General features: G+C 41.7%; 1 protein-coding gene across 4 annotated transcripts; it reads right to left on the bottom strand.

Moving 5' to 3' along the window:
- Positions 1-2,772: 2,772 nt before the first annotated feature.
- Positions 2,773-21,705, bottom strand: LOC111924078 (transmembrane 4 L6 family member 1-like). Of its 4 annotated transcripts, none has more exons than XR_015284825.1 (7): positions 21,602-21,705; positions 16,722-16,901; positions 12,846-12,911; positions 7,863-8,008; positions 6,896-7,082; positions 5,217-6,392; positions 2,773-4,251 (listed from the first exon to the last, which is right to left on the bottom strand). XR_015284825.1 is itself a non-coding variant. In XM_086882082.1 (6 exons), exons 2-6 carry the CDS (start codon positions 16,890-16,892, stop codon positions 6,372-6,374), a joined length of 591 nt encoding a protein of 196 aa, XP_086738208.1. In that variant the 5' UTR covers positions 16,893-16,901; positions 21,602-21,705; the 3' UTR covers positions 4,381-6,371. The 4 variants fall into 4 exon arrangements, 2 of the variants coding, with proteins under 2 accessions (XP_086738208.1, XP_086738209.1); XR_015284826.1 differs by having other exon boundaries at positions 6,254-6,392; XM_086882082.1 differs by lacking the exon at positions 2,773-4,251 and having other exon boundaries at positions 4,381-6,392.
- Positions 21,706-22,505: the final 800 nt, after the last annotated feature.

Genomic DNA, 22,505 nt, shown 5'->3' with positions numbered 1-22,505 from the left:
GGTATGGGACGCTTCAATGAAACTATAGGAATGATACAGATTTTCAAACTTTGTGAAGCTCTCTGTAAACAGAAATAATTCTGGGGAAAAACCTCAAATATGCATTACAGAATTAAGTTGGTTGCATTTACTGTAGAGTTGCCACACCGGTATCTTTTTAGTTGCTCTGTCAGTCCTTACCGTCTGTCCGTGTATGGCTCTTTATAACCAATTCTGTGTAAAATCTGCCTGTTTAGGGTACATGTGTGGCTTTCCTGGATACATTTTTTCATCCGTGGAGTGGGTAGCTGCTTTCCACAGGAAAATCTCAGATGTCTTCTCCTCAGATGGACTCTGAGTGAAAGGCCAAATCTTTAGGCAGGTTTTCTGCAGTGCACCAGCTCCTGCAGACAGACAGGAGTAGCTGTGCATGGAAGTGACAGTGGCACGGGCTAAGCACATCCTCTTGGCAGGACATGGTAGGAACACACAGGCACATAGGTGATGGCTGTGAGAAGAAAAGGGGAAAGGTGCAGGAACTCCATGTTTTCTGTGACACCTCTCTGTACAAGGGGAAATAAAGGTTCTAGTAAGTTATGTAGTGATCTGGTGGGAAGACTCTATAATTAGTGTTTAAAATGAAGTGAAAATTAAAAGTGATGAAAAAGCCTAACAACCAGATGATTACTTAACCTACCTTAAGAAAAATATTACTTTATATTTAAAATCAAATGCTATTTTCACTGAGTGATGACTTTTAAATTTGACCCAATTATTTTAAGTACAAAAAGGGACACTGTGCATTTTAAAGGCATGTTTTTTGGGGTGGTAATTAGAAACACTCCCTTCCACCTTAAATGAACCTGCTGCAAGGTCCTAGAAACTGCAGCTCCATTGCCAGTGGCAGTGGAGCTATTGGTTTCTCTGGTTTGCTTTGCTAGCTCAAAATGGGTGTTCCACAAACTTTTAAAACAATGTACACATACTAAGCCTTTTTTCTATGAACAACTGTTTTGCAGCATATTTTGTAGGCAGGAACAGGAAAAGGTTGAAGGTGCATGTGGCTGAGGGTGAATGCAGCCAGGTCTCAGTCTGCTCTGCAATCAGTCACTCCTGGGAGGACATACCTGACCTTGCACCCTTCATGTGAGGGTCAACTAAATTCAACATGCCCAAAGCAAGATTTGAACTTGACATCTGCAGATGATTTCTGGACTGACCCTGCTTCTTTTCATCTCTTGGGAAAAAAACCAAAAAAATTGTCAAGCATAAAATTCTCCAGACAAACTTCATTTAAAGACCCAGAGGGGTGGAGGGCAGATGTGGTAGGACACAACGTAAGCGAAAACATTACATGAGGAGATGAAGGAGACTTAGAGAAAGAGGATGTGTAAGGTAGTTCATCTAAATCTGGAGTGGTTTTTGCTGATATACAGTACAAGGAAGAAGGATTGTAAAAATACAAGCTTATGCCAAGACCACTTCCTCACTGACTCTGTTATTGTACTCTTTTGACATTAAATGGCTCTCAGCTAATGCATCTATTTTAAGGGGGGGAAAAAAAAAATGAAATCTCACCAATTAAGAGATTTTTGAGGTGGGCTTCACTCCCTGCTCATGATGGGGGGCTTTGGTGCCATCTGCCATGCTTCATGCACTTCAAGTTCCCAGATTAACCCATGGGGAGAAATACACAACCTTAGGGGGTGATTGACTGACCTGTTTCCAGTCTTGTGAGGCAGGACAGAGTGAGAACAGGTCTCAGACTGATGAACTCAGGGCTACTTCTAAGAGCAGTGTCACTGTACCCAGTAGATGTTTCAGAGCTTGATTTGAATGCTCACATAGAGATGGCTGCTCTCACCTGAGATGCTATAAAACCTCTGAGTTGTTCACTTGGCCAAGTAGAGGTTACAGTCCCTGTTGGAGACACCTTGCCCTCCTGGAATAGCAGCCAAGGTATTCTGGTGTATCTCCAATGGTTCTGAGCTTAGGGGATACAAGTTCTTTCCAGTAGCTGAAGGGAAGACAAGAAAGCTGAGGAGCGACTTTTTCCAGGGGCATGTAGTGACAGGACAAGGAGCAATGACTTTAAACTGAAAGAGGGTAAGTTTAGATTAGAGATCACAAAGAAATCTTTACTGTGAGGGTGGTGAGGCACTGGCACAGGCTGCTGTGGATGCCACATCCCTGGAAGTGCTTAAGGCTGTGTTGGACGGGCCTCTGAGCAACCCAGTCCAGTGGAAGGTATCCCTGCCTGTGAAAGAGGGTTGGAACTAGAGGATTATAAGGTCCCTTCTAACTCAAACCACTCTGTGATTCTATGATACTCAGTTTAACTCTTAACTCTGACACCTTATTAGTTGACCTTGATGGAACAGACTCTGACATAGGTTGTTGAAAAGAAGAGAGGAATACCTGAAAGAAAGTGAGGAGTGCTGTGTACCAGTGGAGTTTTCTATGTATTGTAGAAATTACCTGCAATGTAGTGAGCAGCTTTTAAAGTTGTAAGCACTGTAGTGAGCTACTCAGCTTTGAAGCTGACCGACAGGAAGAAACAAAGATGGACAAAGCAGTGGGATCTGTGCCTAAGACCATGCCTTTCCTCTGCCTTTCTGGGTTAAATAATATTATTGCTGATAGGATTTGGATGGCTCTCTGTGGCCCATGGGCACTTCCAGGTGAGAGAGGTCCTACAGGGAAGGGCATTTCTGAAGGCTGGCTGTCACTCCTCTGGAAAGGGACAAGCCCAAAGAGCTGGTGCACTGTAGGAGATGAAATAAAGCACTCAGAGAGTCTGAAAAGGTTTTTATTCCCTTTTGGATTTTTTGGGGTTTGTTTGCACCTAAGAGTTCACCTGAGAGCAGAGGCACAGGGCTGGGACTGGGACAGTAAAGCAGAGGCCAAAACACTCTGAGGTCTGCAAGAATCAACCTCTCACTGGTTTACTTTGCTCTGCAAGCTGAAAAAAATTCGAGAACATTGAGTCCTGGGACGTGAGGCATCTAAAACATTTGCATCAAAATGAACCAACAGCTCCTCTTGAAATGAGAGGATATGAACTAGTCTGTGGTCTCCAGCCGAGGTATTTGGATTGTGTCCTTGATCCTGACAGCTGAAACACGGGGCTGTTGGTTTGCAAACATTTACATTTTTCAGATGATGTCCCTGGTCTAGATTTTATTTCTATCTAAAGTTAGTCCTAATTGCAAGTGGCTGATCTCCTGCATGTGTTTCAAATGCAGGATAAAGAGGAATAATTTGATGCAAGCCCAACATATTTAAGTCTTTCAATCAGAGCCTGTGTAGAGTGTGATTGCACAATGAATTCATATCAAAATTACACAAATATATTTGTCTTTACATCTGGGTAGTTTTTGACTGTTACTTATTTAAATTTGATAGATACAGAAAATATATAGATATATAGATAGATGATAGATAGATAGATAGATAGATAGATAGATAGATAGATAGATAGATGGATGACTATAGAGAAAAGTTAGATATAGAAGAATGAGTCCCTTAGTCTTACTAAGTTCTTCATGTATACCATACAAAAAAACATTTCAAGGACAAAATTGCTCTTTCCCTTTGCTAGGAGATTTTCCTGAAAGATTTCTTTCCATTTTTCAAAAAACCCCAACTCAACAACTTAAAATCTCTTGTAATCCTAATTCTAAAACATGCTATCTTATCTTCAGTCAAGCCAATTCTCTGTTCAAACCAAAGTTTTTATTATGTTTAGTACTATGTAGACATTTTCTTTTGAAGCCTTGCCCACCGGAAGAGCTTGGGTTCACAGGTCTTCCTGCAGTGCTCAGCATGAGGAGCTGCCCCCGTTGCAATGTGCTGGCCAGCTCCTGGAGAAGGCTCTGGTGACACTTCTGAGAGGACAGGCTTTGACTCATGTAGAAGGTGATTTGGGGGATCCAAAAAAGCATGAGATTAAATAATTTAATCTAATTTTAGTCACCTTTATGTATTTTCAGTAAATGAATTTTTAGCATCCTTGTGTTTGCAAGATACAACTGTTTGCTTTGGTCATCCACACCTTCATGTTGTTAGCTCCAGATGAGACTCTTGGATCTCTGGGCATCTGTGAGAGGACATCTTTGCTGCACTTCAAATGTCATCAGATGTTCCTGTCCATGGTGGACAACTGAACCTTGATCAGAAAGGCAATGTCTCCCACTTGCCTTAGGCGTCTCTTTCAGTGTGGGCTGGGGGAAGGTTGCCTCTCCTCATGGCCTATGTATCTTGATGCCTACCCTGGAAGAGATTTCATGGTGATTCAAGTTAGATGATTTAACTCTGCTTTCTCTGTTATTCCATTTATCTTCCTATTGGAGGTAGTTTGAACTCAAAAGTCCTTCAGACCACAAAAATGAAGCCAGAAAATAAGTTCAGAATAGCAATATTTAATATTTACATATATCAGTGAGGCCAGTGCTCACACAGTTGGCAAGACAAAGGGTGTTCCCCAGAGCACACAGACATCCCCAGAGCAGGACAGCCTGGAACAAGCAGATGGCAGCAGCACAGTGCATTTATTTTTCTGTGCTGGAGGTGTGCCAGTGGGTTTCTCTTCCCCTGCTGGTGCTAGCACAGCCAAAGTTGGCTTTACCCCAGAGGTGAGAATCAGGGAACCAAAACTAAAGGGTGAGGAAGGGCAGGTATTTAGGGACTGTGAAGAGATCATAGAGCCCCTGTGCTTATGGAGGAGTCTCTCCCCACCTGACTACATGTGACTATCCTTATTTCCTGCTGCCTCTTTAATTTTTTCCTGGGTTGCTGTCTGCTAAATGTGGTAGCACTGTCTATGCTTCCCTGCCAGCAATGAACACGAGCTTTTTAAGCCACCTGACACGTTTGGATGCACCTAGTGATGGATTTGCAATCTTCAACAAGTCTTATGCTTTATTCTTTACAGAAGTTGCATTTAAGTTTTACAGGTTAAATTTCCTGCTTCTAGGGGTGAAACTATGCTCCAAGGTACATATGCTTCTCATCTAGGCAACTGACATTTTCTTCTCCATTTTATGTAAAGGAGAATGTGAAGTATTTTGCATGCTGCATTAGGGGACAGCACAAGCATCCATGTATGTCTGCAATAAGTATGTTTGAAGAGCTTGCTCCCAAGCTACAGTGCAGAAAGATGAAAAACTTGGAGCCTATTTTTACTCATTTATGTTTTCTCAAAATGCTTTAAATATATTCAGGTTTTCATAGCTTACCTGTATGTATTCAGGATGGGTAAAGATTATTTGACGGTTTAGCTGACAAAGGAAAGACAGTTCATGACCAAGAATTAACCTTTGAGGAAGTCACTGAAATTGTGAGTTTTATGAAATTTCCCAGTCATGGACATTAGCTCAAGATCAAGAGCTTGCTCTTGAGTGATGATGGGGAATAATGCAGTTCTTGGTTGGTATTGCTGTTGCTAAAAAACTAAAGCTGATGCAATTTGCTGCCTTCAGATTGTATCTTCCATTTATTACTAAGCTGCACATAATTACTACATATATCTTTGTTTATCTTTGGTGAGATAATTCTTTGATCCATATGCACTATTCTAGTACAGCCCTACAGACCTGTGTGGAAGTTAGTGAAATTCTGAGGCAGTTTTATGAAGGCAAAATTGGTGGTGAGGTTCTTCACCCTTTTGTTAAAGAAGACATTTCTGAACTCTTGCTGCAAACCCTACTGTCTATGTTGACCCAAATGTTCCTCTTAGGCTGCCACAACACTCAGATGATCCTGAAGAACCAATTTAGAAGTGCATTGGGCTTTGGCAAGGGGATCTGGCTCCAGGGTGTCAGAAAGAGGCTGAAAACAGTGTTCTTCACTGCCTCTGCGGTGTCTCAAGCACTGCTAGATAAAAGCTCTGCTCATACTCATTCAAATCTGTGAGTGCCCCATTCAAAAATTAATAGGAACAGACAGGTGAGCTCACGGTGGGATTTGGGGAGGACGGGATGTTATTTACGTCAGCCAGAGAGCACCTGCTTCATGCAGCTGATAAATGTATACATTAACAACAGTTCCATTTCCCACATACATGAGAGGGCGAGTAGTGATCGTTTATCTGAGGACTCTTGTGCTTTATAGACAAGCACAGCGTTAAGGGCCAGATAGATTAATGTTTTTTCCAACACCTAAAATTTAGTGGGTATGTTTAGAGAGATGAAAATGTGGAGTCTCAGACTGACATGATCTAGCCCTTTTTTACCCTGACTTCTTTACAAAAAAATAATTTTGCCCTGTGAAACACCTGGACATTTTTGTTGTTGTTGTTGTTGTCGTCCCATAAATAAAACAGTACAGTGCACTATCCTTATTGTATGTGAATCGGCAGTCCGGGGCTTGTCTAGGCGTTTCTTGTAGGTCATTCACATTCCAGAAATATTTGTCTGAAAGGCAATGAATGAAAGGTGATTAAGTTATATTCCAGGGGATATCTGACTTACCGCAAATATCTTGTACAATGAAAATAAGCAGTGAAAAGGAAGCAATAGTAATAAATGAAATTTGAAAGATGTTTTCTTCCATTCTTTAAAATAACAATATCACTACATTTGTCCAATTTAAAACATCTCTACTTTTTGTCTCTCACTTACATATGCTAGGGAGGGTCATTACACTTTGTCAGAAAGGCTTTTTAAATAGGAACGGAACCATGCAATGGGTATGTCAGTATGACAATATGTCGCATTGTCTGCTGTTGGGAAAAATCTGAGGACCAGGTTTTCCCTGACTATAATGTAACAGACAGAAAGAGAGTGTGCAAATGCATCTGTACTGCCCAGAGGAGCTTGTCCAGGGACTGTGCAGATCTCTCAGCTCATGTACCATTAGCAGAGCCTGAAAAATAAAACAGGAAATAATGTAAAGCACGCTTTTACTGCATACCAACCTTTCTTCTCCTCATACATGTGCCACATATGAAACCAGTGAGTCCATTAATGACTTGAATGAAACAAAGAATAGCTTCAATCACACCAATGATCAGGAGAATGGAGAAAAGGACGATATTCCAAAGGATGATGTTTTCAGGTTGTTTGCAAATATTCCATGTTGTCTGGTTAAACAAATAATTGTCTCTGTGATAGAGGAAAATAATTGGCAAGGTATTAGAAAATAAAAACTTGAGAATGATTTCTGTATTTTTTGGCATTTTATTTTCTGAACTTGATTGCACAAATTGAGTCTCAGATGGTACTATAATTGGTCAAAGCTGTTTGTTCTCCCCAGAATTCCCTTTGCAGAGATGAAATTGATAATTAGGGAAGAGAGCCACATTTGTAATTTGTTGCATGAACAAGAATCTCCTCTTTGTTGTATGGCAAAATTATATTAATAACTAAAGAGAAAGGGCCATAATGGCTTTCTAAATGTGTCTCCACATTCTCCATTCCTGCTGTGGTATCTCAGCCCAGTCCATTTATTATCTCTAGCTCTGGATTCAAGAACATGGTTGTCAAGGCTTACTTTAAGGATTCAGAGAAGATTTTTGCTTTGCTTTTCAGAAGTAGGTAGAGCAGGCTGAATTCTTGATAATTTTATAGATTAATGTGTCCCAGTAAGGAAACATTTCCTTTTGGCTCCAGTGGGAGTCACAGCTCATGGCTGTTTTGAAAACATGGTGCAAATTGCACAAGGGGCTTGTGGCAAGCACAGCAGATGAAACTCAGGCAATTTGCTCAAGGATTATTCCTTGGTCAAAGAGATGAACAGCTGAAACATGCTACTCAGAGAAATGTGGGTTTAGGTGTACACAGGGTGAACTGTCAGTCCATTTTGGAAAAATCCAAGATCACTGTAAAAAGATAGGGGAGGGATCAGAGAAAGCAAAATTGGAGGAGCCTATAGGCCATACTCACTCCAGAGTGTCATTCCTGAAAGGGTAGAGGTATTCTCCATCACCTGTGTCACACAGAGGACCCCAAATCAACCCCAACAAAGAGATGACCACACAATATGCTCCTCCTGCGAATCCCAGCACAGACAGGATCACTGACAGCAGCATCTGAAAGGAAAAAGACCTTCAACATGGTGTGCACAGAAGTTTGAGTAGCAAGGAGAGCTCACAATGAATGAGAAAGAATTCTCTTTGTCTCTTACTTTATGCTGAAATTACTAGTGCTAATAAATTTGTGGGAACAAAAAATAGTTGACTTTTTCTGACTGTTGTAGCTGTTCTAGATGTTAAAGAACTTATTCTGAGTTTTATGCTTAAGCTATCAATTATGAAAAATCTGGTGAGTTTTCTTTCAAAAGCCAGTATGAGGCCAGCCCTGGATTGATCTGATCTGTATAATGTGCCTTGGCATTTCCAGCTCTTCACCGCTCTTGGCCCTTGCACCAGCAGAAAAAAGCCAGCAAGTACTGAACCAGGTATGAAAGCAAGAGAAGATACATTAATTGTTTTTGCTAATTGATGAAATGCAAAAAAACCTTCTTATTGCTGCTTTCCTTCATTTTGCAACGCCATTACACATGATTACCACTTCTTATGTTGAGAAATCTAATTGTGCTGCGTGTGGCAACAAACCAGCAGTAACATCAAATTGTATGTAATGCATTCATGTTTTACATCAGCCTCTCTCACAGAAATGTTACCTTTACTCCAGCCTGGGGTAGTTTTCTAGTAATGAATGGGATGTATCCAGTTGCTGTTTGTCCATAGAAACAAAAATCCCAGGAGGGTCCTACTGATGGTGTATCTGGGACAGGTTTCCCAATAGTCTTGTTAAGAATCATTGTTTGTGGTTGTTCACAACTCTGTCAAGTGAGGGGAGAAACTGGAGCAGACTGATAGAGCCAGGGGAAGACCTGGAGCAGGGAGAAGGCAGCAGGCCTGCCTTAAAGCCAGGCAGTGGCATGACCAAGGAAGCACATAGAAAATACTGTCACTCATGACTCAGGTTTGAAGCCAAATATCTCAAGTCTCAATTCCCTGTTGCCAGCAAATACCAGGTGAAATCCACCAGCCCACAAGGCAAGTAGAAACCTTCTCCTCGTCCCACTTGTTCCACAGACCACTGCACTACAGAGTCAAATGGAAATATCCACCATCCATGTTGGATTTTTTTGACAAAGCCTTGAAAAGGTTATTTGCTGTCTGAACACGTTCAAGCTGGTGAATGCAGTTCCAGCTTGCGAGCCAACTGCTTTCTGTAGAACCTTGCACTATGCTGATGTGTGAATTGGCTAATTTCGTGTGTTGTTTTGCTCATAAAGCAATCCTTGAGTTAAAAGTTGCTGGGATTTCTCATGGGATTTATTTAATCATAACCGATTAACAGCTCAGTCTTTTCTTGCAAAGCTGGATACTCTTTCTTTAGCCTTTATCTGCGTGTTGGCTGAATTGCCTCTTAGCAGAGCTCCATTGTCAGCAAAATGTGGGTAATTTAGTCTATTGTCCTAGACCAAAACAGTGTCTAGGTTGTGTCTGATGCACTGTCTCTCACAATAAGATTACCAACAATGCCTTGTGGTGAAGGTGACTGATACTCTCTTTGAAACTCCTACCTATTCTGAATCACTTTTCCCCTCTCGTTTTCTCATTTACTTCAACTGTGCATTCTTCTTCTTGGTTGAAGGATCTTAATTATGTTAACAATTAGTTTTAGTACAGTATAGCAGAAGAGGGCATCCCAAAGATAATTATGAAGAAAAAGTCAAATGGTCTTTTAGTATTACTATGTTTTATGATGGCAGTTCTAGTAGTACTTGTCAGTGTTATCTGTGATGACTATGCTTTGTCACATGATTGTCTCATTTGGAATCTGTTGACTGTATGAATAGCCTCATCCCAACTATTTCTCTGACTGTGTACAAGATCATCTAGACAGAGACTTTATTTGTCACTGAAAGAGGAGCTTGAAGTTGCTGCAGCTGTTAGATTGGCTCTCCTCAGCATTCTCTAGACATGCAGGGGCATTTCCCCATTTTATCTACCTATCTTGAGACTTTTCTGGAGGCTTGCCTCATAATCTGTGAAAATCCAAGAATTTTATTAGCCATTTCATCATCTCAAATTTTCAGCATTTTCCCTTGTACTTCTCATTGATTTCCTCATTTGTGTCCTTAATTGCAACAGGAGGCCTAAGCTGGGATGCTTGAGTGTGTTGAAATTTGTTTCCCATGATGTTGATTTGTTCTGTACTACTGAAAAGGTTTTGCTGATCATTTTTGCTGATTTTCCCTGCTTTATCCTTCACACAATTGAATTGTCCTTGGTGAGCTGATGAAGACTGTTAGAATTCATTCTTTGAATGTCTGCATCAGCTGCTTTGGTGAAGTTACCAAGTTCCTCTTGTCCCAGCTTGTGCTGCTCTTTATTTGCCTGATTCTTGTTCCATACACATTTCTTTCGTTTCTATTTCTTTGCCTGGAAGTGATTTTTTGTTTGTTTTTTTGTTTGTTTTGTTTTGTTTTGTTTTTTTGTTTTTTTAATGGAATTGTTATTCTGTCTGGTTATCTGGATATCTTTGCTTAGGTTTGTTTGTTGGGAAAGCTGCTATGGCTCTTCTTGTTTTACTAGTAACTCTTAAGGAAGATTTAGAAATACTGGAGTATATGTTTGCTGAATGCAATGAGAGAAGCTGTATTTTGGGTGGTCTTTTTCCTCATCACATCAGTGCAGTGGATGATTTCAGATGTGTATGTGTTAAACTGCAAGACACTGAACCTTTCTAAATCTATTACTTTCCAAATTCATTATTCCATACTGCAAGGACAAAAAGCTGCTGATATATGTTTGTAAGTAGTAATTTAAAGTTGATTAATGAAAAATCTTAATGTTGCATGTAATCACCATGAACTGGAAAACTCACTGATGTGAATAAAAAGTTATGAGAAACATAGTAATTTTTATTACTTTGAAGATACTTTGGCAGTGTGTAAAGGCTCTGATGAAGTCTGAAGCTATTAAACCAGGAACTGTGCAAAATATAATAGAACAGAGTCCCTGCCCTGAGGAAAATATTACATTTTGATTGAACAACAATTCTGATCAGTAATAATGCTTTAGATTTTTTTTTTTTTTTTTTTTTTTACTATGACAAGCAATTCTGCAATTCTGAGTATTCAGTGTAATATTTTATACCTAAGGTCTCCAAAGAAAGGTACCCAGACTAGCCTTTGGATTACAGAGGCTCCTCCATGAAGGCTATTTCTCTGCCTTCTTCCCTACTCTGGAAGTAGTTGGGGACCCCTTATCAGGTCCATCCTACTTCCCAAGGAGCTCTGGCACTTTGGGAGGTTGCTGATATTGTGAATGTTTGAACCAATCCCAGGAGTCCTCTGCTCTCCAGGGCCTCACACCATACCCTGCCTTGCATGTACAGTCCTTATAGTCAGGACATCTGAGCACCTCTGCTGTGGATGTCTGTGCATTTTCTTCCACTCTTCACAAAGCAAATTTTGCCTGAGGTTTCTTCCCTTGAAGAATCAGACCATCAGCCTTCATATCTCCCTGCTACACTCACCTCTTTTTGGATTTCTGGAAATCACTCTTCCCCAGGAGATGTTCAGGGTAAACTTACTTTCAGTGTTGTTCACAGCTGGGGAGTGAACCCAGCCAGCCTGAGGAAATTTGACTCTTGGCTCTGTAATATTTAGGGCTGGGATAAAGGATGGAGAAGAGACGCCTGAGATGTTGTGTGAACTCAGCCCAGTTCAGCTGGATTTTCCCTCTTGACTTACCAGATTCAGTGAGTGCAGGAACCACTACAATGGCTGTTTTTCATCACTGCTTTCTACATCACTCAAAATGAAGCAAAGCAGGTGGCTCAGGCACTGTTTCCAGGGTGTCTAGCATCTCACCCCAGCTCTGCTTGGCCGTTGTTAGCATCCTGTCTGTGCGTGTGACATCTGGTAAAATCAATGTAATGGCATGTCCCTTGGGATGTGCTTGCTGACATCCTAATAAAGAATGCTATTTTGGTATCATGAATAATGAATTAATTTAAGTAAAATGTTTTAAAAAGGCAAAGCATTTCTCATGGGTCAGACCAAATATTAATTGAAGGGTACAGAAGAGACATGCTTTATTGCATGGAATCTCTCATTCCAGGCTGCTTCTGGGAAGGATGCAGACTCAAAAAAATTTCTACATGAGTTTATTCTTGTCAATAAAGATAGCCACACAGAAGTCTGTGCCCAGGGCTTAGGGATGAATGGGGATGCCTTTATAATATGTTGCTTTATAATATTCTTAATTATCAACGAAAAAAAAATCCCTGGCCTTTCTTTAGATGTCAGAGAGCCTAAACTGAATTTTCACATTTCAAACACATAACATTTGGGCACATGTGAGCTACTGGTCAGAACTGCAGGAAGCAGCACTTGCTCCTTAGTGCCAGATGCAGCAGCTCAAGCTTTAGGCATGGATCTGCAAATAGGAGGCTTGTGTATGCCTACAGAGAAAAGCAGGGATGAACTGTGGAAAAGCAGATTGCCATGGAAGGGTATAGAGGAAACAGGACTCTGTGGAAGCAGGAGGAACAGGCAGCTGTCTCAGTCTTTAGGATTGCCTTGAGCAGGGGAAGCTGGAGCCATGTTTTACTTTATGTGATGCAGTCCCCTTTGCCCTCGGCATTGTGCCTAAGGGCTCCAGCACCGGCCCTGATTTCCCTCCTATCAGCAGCTGCAACACACAACATTCTTGTTGGCTAACTGTGCTCTCAGCCCCAGCCCAGGGACGCTGAAGATCAAGCTCCTCTTCTACATTTCCCTGTCATGGCTGCTGACAGTGGTATGATGGTTTGTCGCTGCACATTTCCACCTGCTGAGCACCCGTTTCAAGAGCTATTGCACAAACTCTGTAGTGCCATTTCAACACATAAATATCCACTTACCCCACATCTGTTAGCGCAACATCCTGCTCCACCTGCTCCCAGCATCATGAATGCCGGCAAAATCACCTGCAAGAAAAGCACAGGCTGAATTGGTGTGCAGCACGTCTGCTGGGGTGTTTTTTAAATTCTAAGAGCTTGGGCATCATGTTCCTCAAATGTAAGTCACCTTCTGACTCTTCTCTGGGAGTTACACCTGCTTGGATGTTGGTGCTGCTGAAGAGTGACTCAGAAATAAGTGTGGGATTACAGCTAGAATTGACTGGCAAATTACTGATACATTAATTCTGACTGCTGAAGCTATACTGCTTTTTTCAGGGTATAAAAAGGTTCAGCACAGTATTGTTGGGGTTTTTCATTTGGAAAAAATATATCAGTTTTGAGAAAAGGTAATTTCTGCCCAGAAAAGATACATAGCTGGCCTAAGAATTATGTCAGTTTAAACCTCCTGAGCATTCTGCTCTGGATTATAATTAGGAAATCAGTCTTGAGCTTCCTGAAACAGATCTGACTTTAATTTGGTTTTTTGGTTGGTTTGGGTTTTTTGTTTTGGTTTTTGGTTTCAGGCGGTTTTTTTGTTTGTTGGTTTGGGTTTTTTTGTGGGTTTCTTTTGTTTTTGTTTTTGTTTTTGTTTTTGTTTTTGTTTTTGTTTTTGTTTTTGTTTTTGTTTTTGTTTTTGTTTTTGTTTTTGTTGGTTGTTTTTTGTTTGTTTTTTTGGGGTTTTTTTTTGTGCTAAAGTGGGAAACCTACAAGATGGGCTTCAGTCAATAAGAAACTTCCAGTTCACATCAGCTTTTTCCATGGTAATTATCAGGTGGAACTGGACCATTACAATGCAGTCAGTAACCATCTCTGACTCGGGATATAATGCTGCCTACAGACACTCTGGAGCTAGGGAAAGTTGCCTTTAGATTGGTAGCCAGAGGGCAAGAAAGCTTTTGTGGGTCTGGCTGTGCAGCCAGCACACTCCCACTGCCTTGTCTCTACACACCAGTGCTGGTTAAAGCATCTCAAAGAGCAGCACAAGTAAAGGAGTATTTAAGAAAGTAGGAAATGGTTACCATAAAGTTAATGAAAGGAGAACCCAAATCAATCAGTCAACCAATAAATCAATCAATCAAACAAACAAACATAAAAGGTGAAAACTGTAAAAATGGCCAGACTAGATGCTGGAAAGATTTTTTTCTCACATAGGGCAGGAAGAGCAGAATGTCCATGATGAACAAAGCCCATGGAATTTATGTGTGTGAACATCTCTGTTGCACATTGTGGGACAGTGTTATGAAACTTGCTTAGATTTGTAGGCTCCTAAGTATTTTTCAAAGGATTTATTCTCTGTTGCCTTTTATGTGCACCCCAGAGGCAACCTACAGCACCTACAGTGGTGGCTGGACCACATCTGGAAGCCTGCAGAAGCAGAGCATTGAGGTTAAAAAGGTGCTCCTCTTCCTGCTAATCAGTCTGCTCTTAAACAATCTCAAATGGTCCCCAAGGCAGCCTCAGCCCCAGTATTCTACTGTCTGGCACTCAGAAGAAGAGTTAGTATCTTTACCCATCAAACCAACACTCCTTTTCCTCCAGGGTTGTCGTTTTTCTTTCGAGGTTTCCCATCTAATCGGCAAACACTATTGTGTCATCTATTAGCCTGGCTCAGGATGAAGGGTTTGCTTGGCAGCTTTCTTTTTATGCATTGCCTGGTTATAAACACCTGCCTTTTGACATGGGAATGAGAATTTCCTGGGTTTGGCTGTTGTCAGTAAAACAAAAGCTTTGTGTGAGCCATGGCTCAGTCAGTCATTTCCTCGTGTTGCACACAGGCTTTCCATGAGGAAAGAAGTTACTATGACACATAGAGCCAGTCTTAGTCTCTTTACATCCTAAATATTTGAAATAAGGAAACTGAGAGGTATATGTAATATAACATATAACATTATATATTATATATTATATATTATATATTATATATTATATATTATATATTATATATTATATATTATATATTATATATTATATATTATATATTATATATTATATATATTAAGAAACTGAGAGGTGTGTGTGTGTATATATATAATTTCCATTAGAGATTCAGCAGAGGAGGAGGAAAGGGTGGAGCTGGAGCTGGCTACTCGCCAAAGACCGCGCTGATGATCTATGTATCAGATTACATTCCCAGGTGGAGGGAGGTTTACTGGTTCAAAGAGCTAAGTCAGACTGTTCTGAAGTTCCCCCCACAGTCTTGACTCTGGAGGCTGTGTCCTAATTATGGGGAGATTCTCCAAGATCAGGCAACCTGCTGTCATGACTTGCCTCAGTTTCCTTTGGGAAGAAGCCAGGTGCATAGGGGAACGTATTGCAGCTTCATCTTTCCTCACTGTAGTGTCAGGATGCGGACCAGACTCCAGTCGTGGGACATCCTGTCCCTTGTTTTAACTCCTTAGGACACTGAAAAGCCAATCTTCATTTTCCCATGCTTCCAGCATCTGGAAGATGGAGCTGACGATAATGCTTTCTTTCACCTTACCTGTGGGCATTTCTCATGCTGTTTTCTGGAAAACCTGTACACTCAACAGCATTGTTTGTGGATCAATAATTACTCCTAATGCCGTGTTTTGAAGGTCAATGCAAATTTTTCCTCTCCTCTGACTAGCTGTTCTCATTTTTGATGTATGTGGTGCTGGCCACAGGCAAGTCTGTGTGTAAGCCTTAAAAGAAGGCACGTTTTCAATGAACTGATGACGCTCTCATGTCTAACATCTGCCTTTCCTTTCATTGAAAGCCAATGACTCCTGGGCTTGCAGTGATACGAATTTTCCACAAGGTCTCTCATGTGCTTCCACTTCTTCCTTCTATAAACTCATGCTTCAAGCTCAGCATGAGTAATAGGCCCAAGTGGTAGCCACAAGAAGAAGCAGACAAGCTGCTGGTGGAGAACAGTTTATTGAATGATCTTATACCATCTTTCTGCTTTGGGAAATAAGAGTATGAACCAGATCCACTGCAGGCTTTCCATAGACTTAAGTGGCAGCTGCATCATAGTCTGACTGTGAATGAGATTTACTTTTTTCTAAGTGAATTATTCTTAAACATTCGTTTATTTTTTGGCCAGCTCTGTACCAGTTTGCCATCTGTCCAGTACTGGTAACATGCGTGTTACTTGCTCGGCTTTTTAACTGCACTTGGATAGATAATTGAAAGAGCACAAAGGGAGCAGGCTTTCTGATGAACTGGAAAGATAAGTATTCCCCAATATGTTCCCTTCTAGCCATGGGTATTCACATAAAAGTGATCTTTCCTGAGACCTGGAATGGAGAACTAGTTTTAGAAGAGCACATTCAAACCAGATCCAACCCAAAAGAAGGTGGGTGGGGATGTGGGAACAGGAGGCATTCAGCTTATTAAGCCATTTGCAACTCCACATTTGTAAAGTGTCAGCTGAGTCTCGAACTAACACCTGCTGAAATATGTTTCAGTTTTTCCCTTGATATTTTTGTGAATTGTGTGTACATAAAGTCAGTCAGAGAAGTAATGTGGGGTTCAGACAAAAACTCACCACCTCCAGCTTAGGACCTCAGCTTTGCTTTCACTCTTGGAGGATGAACACTCATTTAATTCTTCTCCACAGTGAGCAGTCAGACCTACTGCTTCTTCCTAACCTGGAGTCTTGATATTTATTTCAAGAATGTTTTGTAGTTCTTTGACTAGGCACTTTTTTTGCCTTAAATGCATTCTCTCAGTTACATACCCAACTTCTCATTTAAGCTGTTCACACGTTTATGCAAAATACATTTTTATGACCTTTTTTTTTAACACAGGTTTTCTTGGCCCCAAATTTAAAACAAAACAGAACAAAACTCACAAGAAACATTCATCTCTTACCAGTATCCCAGCTCCCAGAATGCCATGGAAAAACCAGACCAGATCAGTTATCTCGCTGAGCTGCAGTACTTGTCCATTTGGGAAGTACAGGAGAATGTTGGAGACTATGGCACATACTGCCAGTGGGAAGAGGGTGATACCAATGCACTTTGAACACTTCCCTGTGCACATGGCAGCTCTCTGCTCAGGAAAGAGACAGGGAGGTTTGGGTTACAGCAATGTACGGAGCACCGGATTTCAGCAGCTTTATTCTTTAATGAAAGAAGAATCAATTTTGTCGTAAGAAATGTTCCAGGTAAGACTTACTCAGACAGTCCTGTTCTACAGACCCTATTCCCTTCAGAGAATTTATTTAAAATTGAATTATTCAAAGCTGGGATGTTTAATTGAATTTATTTAAAATTGTAGGACTAAACCTGTGTTGGTAGGAAATTACCAGAGAGTTTCATTTTAGTTAATGGACAAGCATCTGACCATTAGCAATATCAGTAACAAAACCATGATGCCACAAACAGATACCCTGGCTCGCAGTCAGGGCTAAGGCCTTGAGTGGAAAGGGAGGTGGATGCCCTGGATTTTCTGGGACCACTGTCTTGGGAAGATGATTTGAATTCTCTTGCACTGAAGGTCTCGAAGAGCAGAAAATGGCTACTGTTGTGTTTTAATGTAGTCTTGTTTTCAGCTGGGGAATGGTTCCCTGTGGGGACCTGGTGGAGACAATCAGCTGGCTAGTTTTGAAGGCTGATACTCCGTTAAACCTCTTAAAAGAGTTGAACACGCCTCTGTGGAAAAACACATTTTAAAACGAGCAAAGCCCGGGAAAGTCTCTCTTGGCTTCTGGCCTTTAAACAAGTAATTTGCTGGGCTGGCCCCGTGTGGTTGGCTGTGATTTCTGCCTCCTGAGAGGTGGTGACCTGGCTGCTGAGTCCCTCACTGGGGAGCCTGCTGGGCCCAGTCCTGGTGGAGCTCGCCAGTCCTTTTTCCAGTGGTGCCACTAGGCCATGCCTGCCAGTGGCTGTATCAGCGCCGGGGGCAATCATGCGGCGGGGACCAGAGGAGCAGTGGCCCTGCCATCAGCACTGGGGGCAGCATCAAGGCCAGGAGCAGCCAGGAGTGGCCACTTGGCCGCCACCATCCCGGACTGGGAGCAGCCACATGGCTGGGACTGTGTGGCTGAAATCGGTGCAACCGGGACAATAAAGCGTGGCTGAGGCTGCCTCAGCATGGCTCACAATGAACTTTGTTTAGCCACTTTTAGCCAGCCCTGCTGTGGAGAGAAGAACAAAACGGCAGCAGCAGCAGCAGCTTTTCTTGCTCCCAGTGCTCTGCATGAGGAAAAGCTCTGAGTGGGGCTGGCAGCCGGCACAGCTCACACGGTGTCGGCAGAGACCCCGTGAGCAGCAGCAAGAGGCACGGGGAGCGATCTCCCCAATGCACAGATCAGCCTTTCAGTGCTGCAAAACTCTATAAAAACTTTCAATTGATAAAGCTTGAGAACAAATGAACCTTCAAACACCAATTCTCTCCCAAGTCAGGAAAAGGAAAGGGTGAAGACATATAGAGAAAGCAACATGGGACACTGAGGTCAGTAAAGAAGGAGTCATATTCTAGATGGGAAGATTCTTCTAATTCTTCAGATTGAGAAAATGCCTTAGTTTTTGACTGAAAATCTTTTGTAAGGTTATGGTGAAGATATAATTGATATATCAGACTTATTTTTTTTCCCTGGAACTAATGAAATGCACTGGGGGGATGTAGAGTTCTAACTTCAGCCATGACCAGAAGCACCAGTGTTGAAATAAGCAGATGTTGCAGTAGCTGTGATCCAATGAGAAACTTGAACAGAGAAAATGACAGAGATGAGAAACCTTGTCCCAGGAAGAGAAGAAAACCTCTGTTCCCAGAGATGGATGATTTTGTTTTTATGCTAGAATAGCTCATCCTTAAAATAGTGCCCCATAAGCTGACACGGCCCATGAAAGCAGCTTTGAGAAAGCTGCAAGGCATGGGGGGGACTTTCACACTGCAAACAGATTTTCCTTTCCCGGGGTGGAGAAGTCTCCATGGCATGGCAAGAGAGACCCCTCTCCCTATAAGAACTGAAGAAAGACTATTTTAGGGGTGGTAAACTGACTGAAAGTCACAGGTTTCATCTCTTCACATTGTCAGTGGGAAAGAAAAGAGGGTGTGGGGGGAGGAGAAGTGTTCTGAAGGTTTATTCTGATTTTCTTATTATTTTTTCTTTTAATTCTGTTAATAAAATTTTCTTTATACCCTTCAAAGTTTTGAGCTGGCTTTGCTCTCTTCCTAATCCTTATATTGCAGCAGAAAATAAGTAAATAATTCTAGTGGGTGCACTGGCATTTGGCCAGCATTAGACCCACTACAGCTACCAAGGATACCATGTGAATATTCAACCCTGTCTTGGCACTGGGACAAGCAGGGAAGCCTCCCCAGGGTGCCTACCAGCTGCATTTCCTCTATTTCAGTCAAAAACACTCAGCAAGAATTGCAAAAATATTTATTACTGTTTACTGTGACATGCTTATTCTGCACATAAGGGGAGATAAGACTGGATTACAGGCCTGTTTGGCACCCACCCTAAAACATCTCAGAAGCTGAAATCTTGTCTAATACTGTGTCTGTTTGCTAAGGGCAGGCCAAAATGCCATCCCATCTAATTTTCAGAGACCTGTCATAGCATGCAGTAGCTTAGTAGTTCATAGCATTCAGGTTCTTTTTTAAAATCAAAGAATCAACATAAATGAAGCACTGGTTGAGAGAGATCTCTGCAGGTGTCCAGTCCAACCTCCTGCTGAAAGCAGGACTCCCACCAACACTAGGTCACTGTGTCAGCCACAGCTGTGTGTAGCTGAGCTTTAAAAATCCCCAAGCATGGAGCCACCACTGCCTCTCTGGGTGGCCTGTTGCAGGGTTTACCCAATCTCTTGTTAAAAAAGTCTTTTCTCATGCCCAGTCTGAATTTCCAAAGCCATAAGGAGGGCTCTTGCTCCTCATTATATCATCTCACACCACTCCATCACCTCTGTCACACCTCAGTTTTTTGTAGGCTGTTATTAGACCCCTCTTCACTAAAGTCTAGAACTTCAGCTCACACTGCACCCATGTTGTGATCTACAGCCAGAGAGAAAATCCTGGTCAGTACAAAAGTGGATCCACAGTTATATCTCCATGTCAGTGTGGGAATTTCAGACTACTGGGTCAGAGGTTATTGAACTTGTGTACTACCTTCAGCTTTATGGCACAAACTGATCAAAACTTCTTCATAATGTTTTATCATAGCTTCATTCCAGCTCAAGACTTTCAAGACTTTTTCATGTGCATGAAAACACAAAATATCAAGCTGTGGATTTCTGTCCTCAGAGAGAACTGTTAGTTTATGACAAAGAAGACTGCTGTTCTGTGAATAAGTTACAAAATGCAAGAGAAGGAAAAGGACGAGGACACACACCATTTCATGCACATGCAGATGCCTTTGCTTGTTATGTGCAAATAGGTTTTGTAATAACTGAGGCAGACATGTGAAATGTCCCTCAATTTACCCATGTGCATTGGCTAATCCGGAAAGTTTTATGACAGAGATTGGTGTGGAGAAGGTATTAAGCAGTTTAGGAGCACAGAAATCAGTCAAGATTGGGTTCCCAAGCAAGAAAAATGCCCTGGTGAAGAGTAACTTGAAGCCATTTGAGAAAGCCAGAGACAGGCTAAAACAGACTTTGGTGACAGAATGAAGACAGTGAAGACATAAGGTAAGATATCAGGTGAGATGTCCTCTGACCTCTTCAACTGTGAGGGAAAACAGAAAGACTTTATGTGGTGCCATATATTGCTGTGAAGCAGCTGTGGCTGCCAGAGACTTCTTCTGAGTTTGTATTTCTATAGCAAAAAATTTGCATCATTCTCTGCTGCTAAGAGTTCAACAAGAGCATTGTGCTTATATGCCTTTTCTTCTGAGTACTTTGCAGTTATGTTGAACTTTATAATCCTTCTTTAAAATAAGCTAACTGGCATTAAACTGTTCCAGATGGGATCATTTTTAACAGAAATACTTCTGTGTTTATGGTCATTACCTATTGTTTGCACAGTGCTCAAAATTTGGCAAAGCATTTTGCAAGCCTCTGTAAAAAGCCCTAGCTCAAAGAGATAAAAATCTAAACAGACCAACAATGGGCAAGTGAAAGATGAAGTGAGGAATGGGAATGGAGGAAAATGGAAAGAATACTGGATATCTCACCTGTCTTTCAAATAACCGATGTCTAGGTTGTATTTTTACACTGACTCTTGCCTGCCTGCTTTCCCATCTCATTCTAGCTGTAGTTTTTCCATTTTTTTTCCCAACCTCGCCTACTTCCCCTCCCCAGAGAGCAGCAAACAAGCACAGGCACAGCCTAGCCTCCTTCTACAAAAGCTAAGCCTTGTAGTTGAGTTATAAATTCTCTTCTGCATCTTTCGTACATCGCTGGAGGGCCCAGTTCTTGTAGGGCACAGAGCAACGTGACGCTGCTTCGGCTGGAAGAACTGGGGGTTCCTGCCCATTCTCCCTGACCTATCTCAATACCACTTCAAACTGCAGGGAGCACTTACCTAAACAACAATCTCTCTAGTGAGAGCCTCTACCACCAAAATCAATGCCGCTTGGCCACCTGTGCACATCAGAGGATCTGCATGTGTTATTACAGCTTAGGAAAACACTCTGGTTTGCCAGAAGCACTTAAAACACTTTATTAATTCAGCAAACAAAAGCACATTCTACAGCTTCGTTAAGCAAGGTTGCTAGAGCAAGCTTCTAATTTTTGGTGAGGTTTTTAAAAAGTTTTGCTTTTTAATGCTACAATAAGCATGTAAATACTTTTGCTTACCTCCTAAACAGGGATAAGATGGCCTCCAGAGCTCCCCACAGCCGGCTTCAGGCTTTCCAGCTACTCTCTCCTGGAGCGTGGCCGTCTGAGCGAGGCACAGCAATGTTTTTGGGTGACGGCCTCTATTAAACAAATATCTTCTCTCTGAGAATGAGGAAATACCCCAAGTTATCCCTGGTTGGCCAGCGTGAGGCTGGCGTGTCACCCGCGGTTATTGATTATTTTAAGGCAGTGTTCCAGTGGTCAATGCCTCAGCCCCCGGGACACGTGAATCGGAGCAGCGGAGACCTTTTTACAGCTGTAACCATTTCCACTGTGTGGAGTTTGGCAGAATAGGAAAGGCAGGAGGTGGCAGAGGAAAAATGGGTACCTGGCAGGAAATGTGTTTGGAGCACAAGGTGGTGGCACAGCGAAGTCTGGCCATTGGTGTGGTGTCATCTTCTGCACACCAGGCTGAGGCTGTTAAAATCCAGTATTGGCTGTGCTCCAAAGCATGCTCTTGGGAGAGTTAGGTGAGGAGAATGGGGATGGGAAGGGAAGAAGGCTCACAGTAAGACAGGAGAAAAAGGAGAAAGAAGGACAGACAGGTTGGGGAGAAAAGAGAGATGCGATCAAGGGAAGGATCAAGGAAACATAAAACCACACTATGCCAAGGAGGAGAGAGTGGGAACATGGAAGGGAAACTGAAAAATTGCTTTGGCAGTGGAGAAAACAAAGGTAGAACAGACACTAGGGATGGGCCAAGAAATGTAAAACACAATGAAGAGTATTAAGAAATTCAAATTGAACTGGAAGAAGACTCATACCGAGGAGAAAGGAAGTTTATTTTGTAAAAAAAAATGTGATGATAATAATAACTGTTAAAATATGTCCAAACTTTAAAACATAGAAATATATGTTACTT

This window comes from Cyanistes caeruleus, chromosome 3, assembly GCF_971803275.1.
Source record: "Cyanistes caeruleus chromosome 3, bCyaCae1.hap1.1, whole genome shotgun sequence".
NCBI classification, from domain to species: domain Eukaryota; kingdom Metazoa; phylum Chordata; class Aves; order Passeriformes; family Paridae; genus Cyanistes; species Cyanistes caeruleus.
Note: the sequence above shows the minus strand (reverse complement) of the source record. Positions and strands in the feature narration are given on the sequence as shown.

Bases quoted from the DNA above. Each gene is read 5' to 3' on its own strand.
- LOC111924078 (XM_086882082.1), bottom strand. From the start codon at position 16,892: ATGTGCACAGGGAAGTGTTCAAAGTGCATTGGTATCACCCTCTTCCCA. The intron at 8,009-12,845 runs GTAAGTGGATAT...TTTTCCTTTCAG, and splicing joins GTTGCGCTAACAGATGTGGG to ATGCTGCTGTCAGTGATCCT. The intron at 7,083-7,862 runs GTGAGTATGGCC...CCTCTATCACAG, and splicing joins TTCAGGAATGACACTCTGGA to AGACAATTATTTGTTTAACC.